This window comes from Solanum dulcamara, chromosome 7, assembly GCF_947179165.1.
Source record: "Solanum dulcamara chromosome 7, daSolDulc1.2, whole genome shotgun sequence".
In the NCBI taxonomy this organism is placed as follows: domain Eukaryota; kingdom Viridiplantae; phylum Streptophyta; class Magnoliopsida; order Solanales; family Solanaceae; genus Solanum; species Solanum dulcamara.
In genome coordinates this window covers 63,263,032-63,280,260 of record NC_077243.1, presented here as the reverse complement: position 1 = coordinate 63,280,260, position 17,229 = coordinate 63,263,032, and the positions used below count along the sequence as shown (strand labels likewise).

The window sequence follows — 17,229 nt, the reverse complement described above, 5'->3', positions numbered from 1 at the left end:
TTACTTATTCATATTAATTTGTGCATATTGCATACCTATTTTAATACTACTTATATGCATATGCATATAAAGTTTTTTTTTAATTAATTAAGTTTATTGTGAATTTTAGTTAATAGGTATGTCATATCTATTCTAGTATGCATACGATGCATCATATATATATATATATATATATATATATTCATGAGTATTTTCTTTATATAAAAAATATATTACTTACTAAGTCTATTTTGTTAATTACTCATTCATATTAATATATACGTATTACATCTATTTTAATAGATCTTATGTACATATGTATATAAAAAGGGGGTTATTATTTAAGTTTATTATATATTTTTACTTGTTTATGTTAACATATCTATTTTAGTATGTATTATATACATGTGACATTTTATATGTATATACGCAAATATTTATATTGTATGTACATGCATATTTACTTTATATATATATTATTATGATTTTATAAATTTATGATTTTACTTATTCAACATGTATTAGACAATTAATTAGATAACATTTTATTTTTATAACTACTTATAATTATATTCTAATCAAATTTTAATGTAGTCTATTTTTAATCTCAATTTCAATCTCAATCGTAGATTGCATTTGATCGGACGGTTCCCATTTATTCTCATCTTTTTCACACCCCCAAAATCCTAAACTATCTTATTCTTCCTCTTTCCAATAAAACAAAAGAACTCTCTCTCTCTAAAAAAAACCTCTTCTTCATCCTAACTCTCTCTCTATACTCTTCATCTTCTCCAAAAGAAAAGAGAAGAAGACCACCATCGTCGCCGGCGAAATCTACGCCAACCACTTCTCACACCTTCACGCCACCCCTATACTCCTCTTGATCTCCCTTTTTCCCTTCTCTTTTCTCTCCTCTCCGGCGAACAACCATTGGACAGCAGCCGCCAACAACTGGCAGCAACCAGCAGCAGCACAACGCCATCAGCAGCTCCAACAGCAGCCGCGACGCACAGCTGCAACAGCCACAAACGACCTTCTTCTCCAGCGACGGCAGCAGCTCCTTAAAGTCGCAGCCTCTTCTACGTTGAAGCCGACGAACAGCAGCAACAAGGAGCATCGATGCTCCAGTCAACTGTCCAGCAGCCCACTCACACACACCCACACCTCCGTCTCTCTCTCTTCTCCGACGAGTTCGACGAGCAACGACAACCTTCAGTTGCAGCAACATCAACACCACCATGGTCAGATCTTAGTTGGCTAGAAGCTTTGAGATTTGGTTTGTTGAAGACGGATCTTAACAGATCCGTCCAGGTTCGTTTCTTTAAAGTTTGATTGTCATCTCATTTTTTTTTTATAGTTTTGAACGTATTTTTAATTTGCCTATGGTTATGATTCAAAGAGTCTAATATGAAAAATCTTAACATTGCAAAGTATGTGATATGATTGCATCCTGTTAGATTCAAATCGTCTGATTGTTAATATTCACTGCATCATTTGTATGTGATGTTGAGTTTGTGGTTAAACTGATTGTTCATCAGATTCATATTCACGGAATCTCAAAGATTTGGATATGTGATAACTTGGCGAATCTATCATGCCTATTTATCGTTTGATTTTAATTTGGAGTTGTATGTTTATGTGTTGGTTTATGTCTTTAAGAATCCATATTATCATATATGTTCTCTTCAATAAGTGAAAAATCGAATTTTTGGGCTTTAACTTTGTGAAATATATACTGTATTGCATAACTTTATGAGTTTCAAATTATTATAGCTTTTAATGTTTGAATTTGAGAATTTATAGTGAGTTGTGTGGAGCTATTTATTTATTTCTTTTCCTTTGTTAATATTGAATTGGTCCTCTACTTAGATTGATATTTTCTTTTGCCTTGATTTATTTTGAAACAACCAGTTTGAAACATTAATATTTTCAGCAGTGTGAATAGGATTTGTTGTTAGAATTGATAATTCTTGCCTTAAGTTGATGGATGTGGATTTGATAATTGTAGTCTTAATTTATTTCCCATTGAAATTAATTTATTCTCTCTAATTAGTTTCTTCTACAATTATTGATGGTGGGTCCCTTTGGCATAACTTTTGACTTTTTTTTAAACATCTTTTGAATAAAGTTTTGATCAAATCTAAAAAGAAGATGTGGTTTTGATTTTTGTGGAGAGAATTTTGAAAATCTTGTCATATTTTGAAATGAAATACACCATCATTGACTTATTTGTAAAAGATTTGAAATTCAAAATCTAGCTAGTGATTTTGTTGATTTCATTATCTTTTACCCATGGGTGTATCACTATAAAAAGAGACACACACACACAGAAAAGAAGACAGACAGAAAGACACAAGAAAAAAGGAAGAACAAAACAGAGAAAAAAAAAAGAGATACAAGAACACAAAAACAAAACAAAACAAAAAGAACACTAGAACTTAGAGAAGCTTTTAACAAAATACCTAATTGCTTTTAAGTTCTTTCTTTTGCCTCTTTGCTACTTCGACTTGTTTGGATCTCGGATATTGCTACCGCTTTCGTTGACATAAAACTCATAATAACCGGTTAGTACTTTTTTTTCCTATTTTATTGTACTGTCTTTACTCTAGGTTCTTACATATTATATCTTGTCAAAATAAATACATGAAGTATCCACGTTAATTCCCACTTTCTTTGATATATTGGTTTATTATTTTTGAAATGTGTTCTTGTTCTATTTGTTTGCTTTGTTGTAGCAAAATTATATAATCATGATATACTTCTATATATATTTATATATTGGTTGTATTTTCTTTATGATTTAGCAGGGTTTGAACTTCAAAGTTCAAGACACGAGGAGTGCGAAAGTTTTAAGATGTCATTATTTCGTTTACATTTTGTATTATTTATTCATTTACCTTTTGTTTTAATTTTGTAATAATCTTGTAAACTCTACTCTTCATAATAATAATAATGAAATTGGGGATAGTCTAAGGGGAGGGGAACCAACGTGCTAACTGCATTTATTTTATTTTTCAACTCATGTGTTAAATGTACGTGTGCTAGATAGGTACGGCTAATTAGTTAAGGTTTGTATGTAATTATTAAAATCATGCCATCACCATCATGCCTAGATTAAATTTATATTTGGGTTTGAATATTATTATCCATAGGTATTTGTGTATGTAATGGGAAAATGGTCTAAATTACTATGTCAATAATTTTTTTTCTAATATTGTCTTCTTGTATATTACGAACATGAATTTCAAAAAAAAATGATTTGCCTAACTTGTGCATGTTTACATTTGTCTAATGTAAACTAAAATCTTCAACCCATATTATTAAAATAATTGTCGAAATAATCAAGCTTACATTAGAATATGTATGTCATTTAGAAGTCATGACCATGAGATTTAATGTCTAATAGGTTAATCATATAGAAATCATGTTTAATGTAGAGTGGTTAATATATAAATCATGCATTTAAGTTAATAAATAATTTATCTGTTATGTAGAATTCATGTCTATAGGCCGTTATAAAATATTTTTTAGCATAATATTTATTAATAAAAAATCATACATCTAGATTCTTAATAAATATTTTAGCACCTTATATTAAAATCAAGCCTCTAGAATTGTAAAAAATGTTTATCATAGTTTATATATAGAGACCATGTCTATAGGATTTGATAAATATTTGTCATGTTATTTTATTTTAAAACCATGCTTACAATTTTAATCAATTTTCAACATATCATTTCATTTAGACACCATATCTATAAATAACATTTAAAATAAATTGCAACATACTAATCATCTAGGTATTGTTTATAGGTTTAATATTATTTCAAGCATATAGAAATTATGTCGGTAAGAATATTTTGAGCCTATTGTATTCGTGGGTTCTAACAATATTTCTAGCATATTTTATCATATAACAATCACGTTTATAGGTGTTATAATTCTAGCATGCCAATTAAATAGATATTAGGTCTTCATAAATATATTTTTTCATAACATTATATGTAGAAGTCATGCCCATAGAGTTCTAATAAGTATTTCTCATGTGATTTTATTTTTTTGAAATCATGTCTATAGTTTAATAAATTTCAGCATATCAAGATTTAGAAGATCATATCTATAGTGTTCAATAAATTTTCAGCATGCTCTTAACTAAAGTCATGTTAATAGGGTTTTATAAAATATTATTAGTTAATAATTAAATTATCAAGCATGCTTCTTTTATCACATTCATCTTAGTAATTAAGTTTGTCCGTCATATTATTCAAGTTTTTATGTTTATGATACCTGTGTCTGGTTGTACGCACACACATAATCATTATGACCTTTACAACTTATCTGTGTTTTCAAACATGTTAATTAATTAATTTAGAGGCTTACTTGAGATTTTATGTGCTAACTGCTTGTCCTATCTGTTTTGTTTGACGATGTGTCTAATTAGGATGCCTATATTTCCTTTGGTCTAAAACCTATCCTAAATAGTACATCCAATGCCTCTTGGATATTAAGTTGGGACGTTAGACACCTTTTAAGACGTTAGTTTTTATTATTTCTTTTAGATCGCTTTAGGATTATAATAATAAATAAACTTAAGAGGGGTAGGGATAATTAGGCCATTCGGAAATGATGGAAGTCGATCCAAGCAGAAAAATGATAAATCTTCATATTTTGTTTTCCGATTAATGAGCCGGCGCTGATCCGAAGAAAAATAAAAATGTAGATAATTTTATTTCTTGTCGACTTTTAAATATTTTTGTTTGTATATATATTTGGGGTAGTTTAATATTTCAAAACTCAGTGATTTTTAGGCATCCTTAATCTTATTAGAGATTTCACCCAAATTAGATTTACAACATATTACATATTCATATATCTACACTTGTCTATTATCTTATTCATTTTCTTTTATTGTGGCTACAAATAAAGTAACCATTGCTAATACTAGACATTCATTTTACCATAAATTATGTAAGTTATTTATTCAAATGATTTTAAAATATACATTTGTATTTTTATATATTTTAAGTATATTATTTATTATTTATTTTTACTATACAATAAATATATTATTATTAAATTTGGTTCATTTATATATAAGACGTATATATATGACATACCTTATATTTTCACCATTTCCTCAAATTTAATAAAAACCCTTCTTCTTAATATTTCTAAAACAAACAAAATGAATAAATATCCCTAATCATTTTTCTAAAACTAAATTTAAGGACTATCTTCGGATAGGCTCTGAGGGATGCCTAATACCTTTTCCTCGAGTAACTAAAACCCTTACTTAGAATTTCACAGGTTTCGCAAATCAAAACAGAGTGTACATTTACAATGGTTTTCCTAATATTTTCCTTACAATTAGGTGGCGACTCTAAACAAACAATTTCAAAATCAGAGGCATAGCCATTTTTTATGTTGTGAACTATTTCGACCCGTTCGAAAATAGGGTGCGACATCACCCAAATGGAATCATGTTGCTTTCGGGGCTTCGGCAAGACTGTAATAAAGTCTATATTGATCATCTCCTACTTCCATTCTGGAATTCCTATGTTTTGGGCTAAACCACATGGCCTTTGATGCTCAACCTTCACCTGTTGGCAATTCGGGCACTTGGAAATGAATTCTGCAATGTCTCTTTTCATCCCACTCCACCAATAGATTTCCCTCAAGTCATGATACATTTTTGTGGAGCCGAGATGGATAGAGTACCTGGAACTATGCGCTTCGGCCATAATCCTCTCTCGAACATCATCGATATCAGGTACACACAATCTACTTTGGTACCTCAACACACCATCTCCCCCTTTGGTGAAAACCATCACCCCTTGTTTATGAACAACTTCCTTCAATCGGAGGAGGATGGGATCCTGATCTTGTTTCTCCTTTACCTCCGCTACAAGTGAGGATGTAGCCCCATCTCGAACGTTTACTCCACCTTCATTTTTCTCTTCGAGTCGAACTCCCAATCGGGCTAATCGATGTACCTACTTCGCCAATTCCCTCCTTCCTTTTTCCACATGGCCAGTGCTACCCATGGACAACCTGCTAAGAGCATTAGCAACAACATTAGCTTTACCTGAATGGTAGAGGATGCTCATATCGTAGTCCTTGAGTAGCTCAAGCCATCTTCTTTGCCTCAGGTTGAGTTCCTTCTGGCTGAAGACATATTGTAAGCTCTTGTGATCGGTGAATACATCAACATGCACTCCATACAAGTAGTGGCGCCAAATTTTAAGTGCAAACACCACAGCTGCCAGCTCGAGGTCATGAGTTGGGTTGTTCCTCTCATGAAACTTAAGCTATCTTGAAGCATAGGATATCACATTTCCCCTTTGCATCAGTACACAACCCAACCCAATTCTAGATGCATCACAATAGATCACAAAGCCCTCTCTTTTCCATCGGGCAAAGTCAGTACAGGAGCAGTGGTTAGCTTGGTCTTCAATTTCTAGAAGCTCTCTTCACAAGCATCGGACCATTGGAACTTAGCCTTATTTTGAGTCAGCTTAGTCAATGGTGATGATATGGATGAGAATTCCTTTAAAAACCTTCGATAATAGCCGGCCAAACCCAAGAAGCTCCTTATCTCTGTCGGGGATGTGGGTTTAGGGCCAATTCTTCACAGCTTCAATCTTCTGGGCCTCAACCTGAATGCCATCTCTATATACAATATGGCCTAAGAAGGCCACTGATGCAAGCCAAAATTCACATTTAGAGAACTTTGCATACAATACCTGGTCCCTCAAAGTTTGTAAAACAACTCTAAAATGATAGGCGTGCTCCTTTTCATCCTTGGAGTAGACCAGAATATCATCTATGAATACAATCACAAACATATCAAGATACGGTTTAAACACTCGGTTCATGAGATCCATAAAAGCCGCGGGGACATTTGTCAATCCAAAGGACATGACAAAAAATTCAAAGTGGCCATAAAGAGTCCGAAAAGCAGTCTTCGGAATATCATAATCTCTCACCTTCAACTGGTGGTAATCGGATCTCAAGTCTATCTTTGAGAAATACGTGGCACCCTGAAGTTGATCAAATAAATCATCTATTATGGGGAGAGGATATTTGTTCTTTACGGTGACCTTATTCAGCTGCCTGTAGTCAATACACATTCTAAGGGACCCATCCTTCTTTCGAACAAATAGGATCGGAGCTCCCCATGGTGAGACACTCGGCCTATTAGATCCCTTATCTAATATCAATCCCAAAGTCAATGTCCCTATCAGGAGGGATTCCAGGCAGATCTTCAAGAAAGACATTCGGAAACTCGTTGACAATCGAAATTGACTCAAGGGATGGAGACTCAATACTGTCATCTTTCACTAGGACAATGTGATAAACACACCCTTTTGAGATTAGCTTCCTGGCCCTAAGGTATGAAATAAACTTACCCTTAGGCATAACAGGACTACCCCTCCACTCTATGACAGCTTCGTTCGGGAATTTGAATTTGACAACCTGTGTTCTACATTCAATGGAGGCATAACAGACATAAAGCCAGTCTATGCCAAGGATCACATCAAAATCAACCATGTCTAACTCAACCAAGTCAGCCAAGGTATCTCTGTGATGAATTGCCACAGTGCAATCTCTATAGACTTTCTCAGCTATGACAGAATCACCAACAGGGGTAGCTACGTAGAAAGGCTCGCTAAGACATTCGGGGATTTTATTGAACTTACTAGCCACATAAGGAGTTACAAAAGATAGTGTGGCACCCGGATCCATCAAAACATAACAATCAAGAGAAGAGACTCGAATCATACCCGTCATGACGTTTGGAGAGTTCTCTTGATCTTGGCGACTACCCATGGCATACAGGCAGTTTGTACCTCCACTCGTACCTGAAGTAGTGCCCCTCTGATTTTCCTTAGCTGGTGGTGCGGTGGTAGAGAACTAGGCTCTATTCCCCTATGCCGGACACTCCTTCTGAAAATGGTCTATTTGGCCGCATTTGTAACAACCAACCCTTCCCGCTCTGCATTCTCCCAAGTGGAGCCTACCACACTTGCCGCATGGTGGCTTTCCCCTCGAACCTTAACCTATACTGGCCTGGGATTGAGAACCCTGGGGGCTGAAATTCTAGCGACTCTGTCCTTGCCGGTCATACCTGTTCTGCGGCATAGGTGCACTTGCGGTAGATGAGGCATAATTGGGAGGCCTCTTCTGGAAGAAGGTCTTGTTGCCCTTGTTTTGCCTCTGTTCATTCTCATGGCCCGCCGATTTTGCCTTCTTGCTCAAGTGCTCTTCTCGTCCTTTCTTTTCTCCTCCTCTACCTGTTGGGCATACACCATTAATCTGGAAATGTCCATATCCAAGATCAGTAATGCTGCTTTGCACTCCTTCTTCACATGCCTCCCTAACCCAGAGACGAACTTCCTCATCTTTGACCTCATATCTAGGATTATTTCTGGAGCATACCTGGACAGCTGGATGAACTTCAGGCCATACTCCTTAACTGTCATGCCTTCCTGTTTCAAATTTACAAACTCCTCCACCTTTGCTTCCCTCACTTCTCGGGGAAAGAAGTGGTCAAGAAAGGCTCCCTCAAATTCATCCCACCTAGCAGGTTCAGCATCCTCACCCCTACCTTTCTCTCATTGGTTATACCAGATGTTTGCCATATCCTTGAGTTGATAAGACACCAACTCAACCCCCTCAATTTCCGTAGCATGCATAACTTTCAGAATTTTCCACATCTCATCAATAAAATTTTGGGGATCTTCATCAACCTTAGAACCCGTGAATGCCGGCGGATTCATTCTCAGAAAGTCTCGAATTCTGGCGGTAGCAGATGGCTTTTGGGAACTAGAGCTAAGAGTCGGTGAACTCTGGTTACCATTTCGGGCAACCATTAGTTGAGTGAGCATTGCCATCACCCCTCTAAATTCTGCCTCTGACGTGGGTGTAGGCGGAGTAGCAGGCACTTGGGGCGCCTCCTCATACCTCGCAGGTCGGCCTCTAGCCCTTGCCTGGCGTACCTCAGACTGGGGCATCTCTGCATTATCGGCATTCCTCTGGCTAGCAGTACGTTTTAGAGGCATTATTTGCAATGTATAAACGCATGAATTAGAAGGGAAGTTTCATAGAGTTTAACTCCATCGCACTAACTCCGAGTATGAAAGAGGGGAAACAATTCCTAATGTCTCATAGCCTCCTGCTTATAAGTGTGGTGCACAACACACTCGCAAGCAAGACTCTACTAAACACGGCTTCATAGACTCCCTAGGAAACTTGAACTCTAGGCTCTGATACCATGTTTGTCACAACCCGGGAGGGTACCCTAGACGTAACCGGCACCGAAGGCCATTTCTGACCTCCAAGCGAACTACCTGGTCCAGTCACACATTCGTTATATCATAATATCTTAGCGGAACTCAATTAATGAAATACTATTCACAATATGGGGGACGAAGGCCATACATGTTTAACTCGATAAAATAAATATAATAAAACTCCTCCCAATAACCATTCAACCTCCCCACACTCCATTCTATGAAGCCTCTATTAAAGTCTAAAAGGTGACAATGACAAGCCCATGGCTACCAAGAAATCAAAGTAAAGGAAGCTACAACAAAACTATACAATAAGGTTCAACATCCTCCGGAAACTAGGAGGACTCACCAACTAGCTGGGAGTGTATGTGGATCTTCAATGTAGCGCTGGTCGATGATCTCTAGTACCTGTCTCTGCATCATAAAACGATGCAGGCCAAATGACGTCAGTACATGGAATGTACGAGTATGTAAAATAGCCGAATGCAATAAACATCAAGGAAGAATCAGTCAACTCAGAATCTCAACTCATATATATATACATACAGGACAACTCACTCAAATGTCCTAAGTCTAAACAAGAAATAGTTTAGACAGGACTAACTTATAAGCATATAGCAACTCGCTCAACTCAACTGACTCAGAGTACTATAAAGACCTATTTGAGAGTTTCTCTTAACCGATAACCATCACTTATGAGCCAGTGACAGTACAACAAGCCGATGTTGTTGCCGCGTCCGTTCATACTTTGCCAGGGCATGAACGAGTGAGTCAATCAATCATGGATCCAATCCAACCAAGTCCTATAATGTCAGGACAAAACTCTCGGGGAAGCATCCGACTTTAATGGTTCAATCCCCCCTACGTTTGGCAACACAGGTATTGGTTTCGAGTATGGACTATACTCTTGCCCAATTCGGTGCTCGATACTCCTCCCAAGACTCAATGCTCATAAAACTCCATCCAGTCAACTCAATCAACTCATATCGACAAGTCTAATTACAACCTTGTCAACTCATAAACTCTATCACAATCGAATCTCTTCCAATCGTACTATCCGATCAATCTCAATCATCTCTTCAAAAGAAATTTAAATGCATAATTATAGCAACATATAGACATAACCAATCATTTACTCTATCTATTTGAGAAATCCTTGAGACTCATCACAACTCAAGACTCTAAATCACACTCTAAAATAGGCAACATTTCTTAGGAAAATAACTTCTTTTATCATAATCCACATAGTTAAGGAGATAAATAAAACATATTTAACAACTCATCTTCATCAACTCATATTCACATTAGGCTCATTTTGGGAACTCCTTGGCTCAACAACATCAACACATCAACTGAATTTTTCCTGGTTAGATTTTTAATGAGGCAGCACTCAAAGCGTATTACCAAATATGTATATTATTTCTTATAGAGTTTTTATGGAGGCACATTATACATAGACATCCAAGGGGGTGTTAGGTATTGGATGCTTTCCAAGTAGGCCCCACTTGTAAGTAGGCAACTTGCCCACTTGGTATGTAATCTGTCATGCTCCGAGAGGGTACCCTAGACGTAACTGGCACCCGAAGGCCATTTTTGACCTCCGAACGAACCACCTGGTCCAGTCACACATTCGTTCTATCACAATCTCTTAGCGGAACTCAATTAATGAAATACTATTCATAATATAGGGGCCGAAGGCCATACATGTTTAACTCGAGAAAATAAATATAATAAAACTCCTTCCAATAACCATTCAATCTCCCCACACTCCAGTCTATAAAGCCTCTATCAAAGTCTAAAAGGTTTCAATGACAAGCCCATGGCTACCAAGAAATCAAAGTAAAGGAAGCTACAATAAAACTATACAATAAGGTTCAACATCCTCCGGAAACTTGGAGGACTCACCAACTAGCTGAGAGTGTATGTGGATCTTCAACGGAGCGCTGGTCGATGATCTCTAGTACCTGTCTCTGCATCATAAAACGATGCAGGCCAAATGACGTCAGTACATGGAATGTACGAGTATGTAAAATAGCCGAATGCAATAAACATCAAGGAAGAATCAGTCAACTCAGAATCTCAACTCATATATATATACATACAGGACAACTCACTCAAATGTCCTAAGTCTAAACAAGAAATAGTTTAGACAGGACTAACTTATAAGCATATAGCAACTCGCTCAACTCAACTGACTCAGAGTACTATAAAGACCTATTTGGGAGTTTCTCTTAACCGATAACCATCACTTATGAGCCAGTGACAGTACAACAAGCCGATGTTGTTGTCGCGTCTGTTCATACTTTGCCAGGGCATGAACGAGTCAGTCAATCAATCATAGATCCAATCCAACCAAGTCCTATAATGTCAGGACAAAACTCTCGGGAAAGCATCCGACTTTAACGGTTCAATCCCCCCTACGTTTGGCAACACAGGTATTGGGTTTGAGTATGGACTATACTCTTGCCCAATTCGGTGCTCGATACTCCTCCCAAGACTCAATGCTCATAAAACTCCATCCAGTCAACTCAATCAACTCATATCGACAAGTCTAATTACAACCTTGTCAACTCATAAACTCTATCACAATCGAATCTCTTCCAATCGTACTATCCGATCAATCTCAATCATCTCTTCAAAAGAAATTTAAATGCATAATTATAGCAACATATAGACATAACCAATCATTTACTCTATCTATTTGAGAAATCCTTGAGACTCATCACAACTCAAGACTCTAAATCACACTCTAAAATAGGCAACATTTCTTAGGAAAATAACTTCTTTTATCATAATCCACATAGTTAAGGAGATCAATAAAACATATTTAACAACTCATCTTCATCAACTCATATTCATATATAGGCTCACTTTGGGAACTCCTTGGCTCAACAACATCAACACATATAGGGTCAAATAAATAGGGGACAAAGTTCATACAAATGTAAACTATACCAAGAAACTCTATTTTCATGAACATCTAACCTCAAAGCAAGAGTAGGGCACATGGGTGGACTCAACCCATATTTTAGATAGCCTTACATACCTTAGTGAAGACTTGAAGAAAACCTTGTGGTTGGGTCTTCAATGGAGAACTCAAACCTTGAAGCTCTTGGAACTCTTCTTGTTGGAAATGGAGAAGAAGAAGAAGAGAGAGAGAGAGAGGGACTCCTAGGGCTTTTCTAGAGAGAGAGTGGGGCTAAAAAATGTGTTCCCAAATGACCAAGGGGAATACATATATAACTTGGGTAAGTTCCCAAATTACCCTACTCAAAAGTTCTGAAAATAGGCAAAAATGCACCTGGCGCGATAGTGGCACGTCGCGCCATTGCAGCGCTAGGCTGATTACGCCTAAAACCTGCACACGTCGTAGTGGCGCGCCGCGCCAAGGACCAAACTACTGAGGTACATTCTTGGCGCGATAGTGGCGCGTCGCGCCCTTATAGCGCCAAGGCCAAAGGTTTTGGGTTCTGGAAATTTGGCTTGAAAAACCCTGCACACCTTTTAGTGGCGCGCCGCGCCAGAGCCCAAACTACTGAGGCATGTTTCTTGCGCGATAGTGGCGCGTCGCGCCACTGCGGCGCCAAGCCCAGATTCCCAGTATTTGAACCCTAGGCCTGAAATTCCTGCTGCGCTAGTTCATCTTTGGATCGTCATATCTTTCGATTTCGAACCCCAAAAATTACATTCTTGGTGGCGTTGAAAAGAAGACTCGACGACCTTTAATTGATAGGTCGTGGCCCACCCAAATTGTCGTATTTCAAAAGATAAGGTTGTTAGAAGTCGATTCCTTTTTCGAACTCGTCCTAAAGCTTAGCCACGACGGATCCTTTGGACTCAGCTTGGTCCTATGGGTCCTTCGTGACCCCACATCACCTCTAACGCTGCTCAATTTTTCAAAGACTCACCTTACTCATGAAATTGCCTCACAATAACCGAGTTCGACCTTACACGTGTACAAAAAAGGTCCGAATCTTAGAAAGAATTTTGAGGGGTGTTACATAATCAAATTCTTTGCCTATATATATATGTGCAATGGCAGAGGAAGAAAAATACATAGACAGAAAAACACGCACAATTCCTTTTTTTTCCTCTTTTCCTCATTATCTCTCTCTAATTAATTTTGCCAAGTAGTTATTTTCATAACATAATCCAATTTTTATTTTTTTATATTTAAAAATACTTATAATAATTTTGTTATTACTAAAAAGCGGATACCCTCAAATTTGGAAGCTAATGCAAGTACTTTTCCAATGCATATAAGCCGCCTCGGGCAGAAGCAGGCAAAAGTCCAACTTAAATTTATATTTCTTGTTGGCAACATATTAGTTGGGTACATGTTTGCTAGAGAAACCTTTTTTCCTTTTATAAAAAAATCTTGAACTTAGACTGGTTTTTTTTTTTTTTTTTTTTTTTTTTACTTTTTTTTTTTTTTTTTTTTTTTTTTTTACCCCCCATTTTGGAGGATTTATAGTGTTTCCACACTTCCCCTCCAACTTAGACTGGTTTAAATGGCCAAGTTGTGTATTAACTCACCCACCTCATACAAACTGCTTTCTAAATATCAGTATGGAAGTTATGATGCTCACTCCCCTATTTTTGTCTGAAGTAACTTTTGACAGTAGGCTGTTCATCTTTCAAGCAAGTGGCAAACTGTAATTTTTTTTTTGAAACAATAACCTCTATTCTTTGAGTGAACACTTTATATGCAAATCCTTCACTGTATAATTGTCTGCAAACTACACAGAAAATATAAACCGCACTAGTTAGTCAAGTCCTGTGCAACAGGCTCGACTCAGAGGCATTGAGAGGAATCGATCCCGGGTGGATGACCACCCTCCAAACCACACAAACAAACTGTAAATTATAAATGCCAAATATAAGCATTCGATAAGAAAAACATGAAATACAGAATTCCAGTATCAAAACGTTTTTACTAGTAATAAATACATTAGGGAAAGAGGTACTCTACAAGAATGAAACAATCAACCTAATATAAAATGGACATGTTTTACAAATGTACAAGAGAAATTGAGAATGAAGAAACCTTCAAATCTCATTTTCCCCTATGAGAAGAAGCATGTAATGATCTTGGAGATCCCTCAAACAGATCCATCAAGAAATTTTCCATATCATCGGCGCTGTACTTAATATGTTTATCACTAATATGATTACTGTGCCTTCCAACAAAAGTCCTATATGCTTGGATAACCTTGAGAGACGTTGAGATTCGTAGATCATCACGAAGTTGGCTATCTTGAATCGACCAACCTGTCTGGCTCTTGTAAACTTCATCAAATGCAACATAAAAGCATTGCAGTCTCTCTTTCAGCAGAGTTTTTGATATAGAATTAGATCCTGGATTATGAAGCCCTTCATCCCTAAGTAACGAGAGGATGGAACTCCAAGTAGCTCTCTCATAGTTCATTGCATGCTGTTGGAATCTCCAATTATGTTTACGAATCCAATCATCGCCTAGTATTGTTCTTAGATCATGAGAATTCTTCACCTTTTCAGCCATGTAATGAATATTATTCATCAAGAAAAGGTGACCTAATGATTCATCCTTGTATAACTTGGACTTGTCATCAAGGTTGCATTCCAAAATTGAAGTGAAGGATCTAAAATATTGAGCCAACGGAGAAATGTAACAACTTGATCTGTTACTGTTATCTTCTTCTTCTTCTTCTTCTTCCCTATCCTGCGTCATGTGATCTTCTGATGAATCTTCCTCGTCTCCCTTCAGTAGCTCATTGAGGATCTTGCTATAATCTGTTAAAGTTTTCATGTAGTTCATAACGTACCTCGTGAGGTGGTGTATTCCACCACCACGAAAAGGTTTTTCTGATACGCTTGAAGCAATAGCATTTTCAAATTCAAGAAAAGTTGTCCTTGCACAACCAGCCAAGCTTCTGAGAATGTCTTGGCATTCTGTTCTAACACATAATCCAGCATGATCATCAGAGAACATAACATCAATATCCGGGATGAGATCTGAAAGAACCTCATACATGTCAAGAATCCGAATCAATTTCTCTGGTTGATGAGGTCCAACAGCTACTGATTCAGCAAATTTCAAAAGATGCAATATTGAACCTTTTGAAGACTCAACAAAGCATATTGAACTGACTGAATGTTCTAGTTCACCAAAAATTTGATCACTTAACCATTTCTCACTAACAAGATAAACGCGCACAAAGATCTTCATACACCTTATCCACCTCCTGATTTTCGAGTTCAATGAGTTCCATTCCATCTTCACCACATCATCAATACTCAACTTATCCACTTCAAGAATGAATAAGAAATCATCCAATGCATCTTTCCTAACATTAACAAATGCTTGAGAACACTCACTACTATAATTCGAATTGAACATCAAATTCGCGATACACCTTAAATCAGGAATCACATCAGGATGTACAAGTTCAACGACATATTCCTCCGAACGTCTACTCATGCTATCCCTTTGAACCACATCCTCTACTGAATCATCTCCAAATGAAGCAATAGAACCCTCATCATCTTCGTTTGAACGAAAAGACATATGCTCAGGCTCGAAAGGCTGCTTGTTCTGAACAAGCAAATGCCTAAACTCCTCTTCAAGCCAATTCATTGCTATTCGAACAACTTCCTGAGCCCTGCATAAAAGCTCTTCCTCTTTACTATCTTTATCAACCTCCAAAGTACTCTCTAACTGTTCAGTCAATTTTCGAGCTTCATCGACAGATCTTAAATAATCAATTACATATTCTTGACCACAATCCCATATAACTGATTCATGATTTACCTCCTCCCAACTCATCACCTTATTCTGCAGTATGTTAAGCTGCTCCTCAAGCTCATCCAATTTCGATTTCGATTTCTCTGTAGTGTCTTCAGTACTACAAAGTTTGTCATCTTCTACTTTGGTAATGGAAGACATTAATTGAGAGCCTAAATCAGCCAGGATTTTTCTTGCATCATGTGTTAAATCCTTTTTATTTTGCAATGCTTTAACAATCTGCTGTGCAGCAGCAATCAGTTTTTCTTCTCCCTCCAGTACAGGAAGAAGATTAGCTTCAGAGTCTCCCATATCATAAAAATGAACAAAAGGAGGTGGGATTGGAATGGATGAGAGAGAGATTTCTTCGATCCAGAGGTCTTGGTTTCAAGATTTTTTTTTTTTTTGAATAAGCCTTAATAGAAAATCAGGATTGTCCAAATATGGAAGAAGAAAAAAACAGAAATATGTAGCAAGAAAATTAAAAGGGTATAGGTAGAAGAAATATGGAAGAATTAGAAGGAAAGCTGAAATATAATGTTGATGAGAAAGTAAGATATGAAACTATATATATATTCAGATAAGTTTAATTTGATGAAAAAAGAAACTGACCCTTCTAGAGAAATGATGAGATTAAAGACTGGAAATATATATATTTCTGAGTTTCCAAAATATATATATGTGAATGTGAAGGTTGTAGCTTCTTTCTGATGACTTTCTTTGAACTGGTTTTGGTTTTGACCATTTGTCTTTTAAGAAAACAGTGGAAATAGTCTTTAATTTGAAAATAAAACTATCAGGTAATTTTTGTTTTATTTACTGGTTTATTGCGCTACCTATTATTCTAATAGAATAATACATACATGTATTACTTGCCTGACTTCTTATTTGTAATAGAAAAAAATGAAAGTAGTTGAAAATAGAAAAAAAAAATTGGAATCAGAGTTTTGCTTATATAATCAAACATCTCAAATTTGATCTTTAAAAATGTTTGTTCGGGAGCACTTTTTAAAAAAAATAATAATAATTCAGGGAAATTTAAATTAATGTCATACTAAAATTTGAATGGATGATTAGAGAAAAGGAAAGGTGAAGACCACCAAGGAATTAAAAATGTGTGAGTGGGGAGTATTTGACTATTCTTTCTTTTCCGAATAGAGAACTAGTCATTCCAAATGATTTAACAAATATTCA

The 17,229-nt window shown here is 36.4% G+C and overlaps 1 protein-coding gene across 1 annotated transcript; it reads right to left on the bottom strand.

Moving 5' to 3' along the window:
• Nucleotides 1-14,174: 14,174 nt before the first annotated feature.
• LOC129896595 (exocyst complex component EXO70E2-like) lies at nucleotides 14,175-16,602 on the bottom strand. The gene has a single exon (XM_055972533.1). It carries the CDS (start codon nucleotides 16,345-16,347, stop codon nucleotides 14,329-14,331), a length of 2,019 nt encoding a protein of 672 aa, XP_055828508.1. The 5' UTR covers nucleotides 16,348-16,602; the 3' UTR covers nucleotides 14,175-14,328.
• Nucleotides 16,603-17,229: the final 627 nt, after the last annotated feature.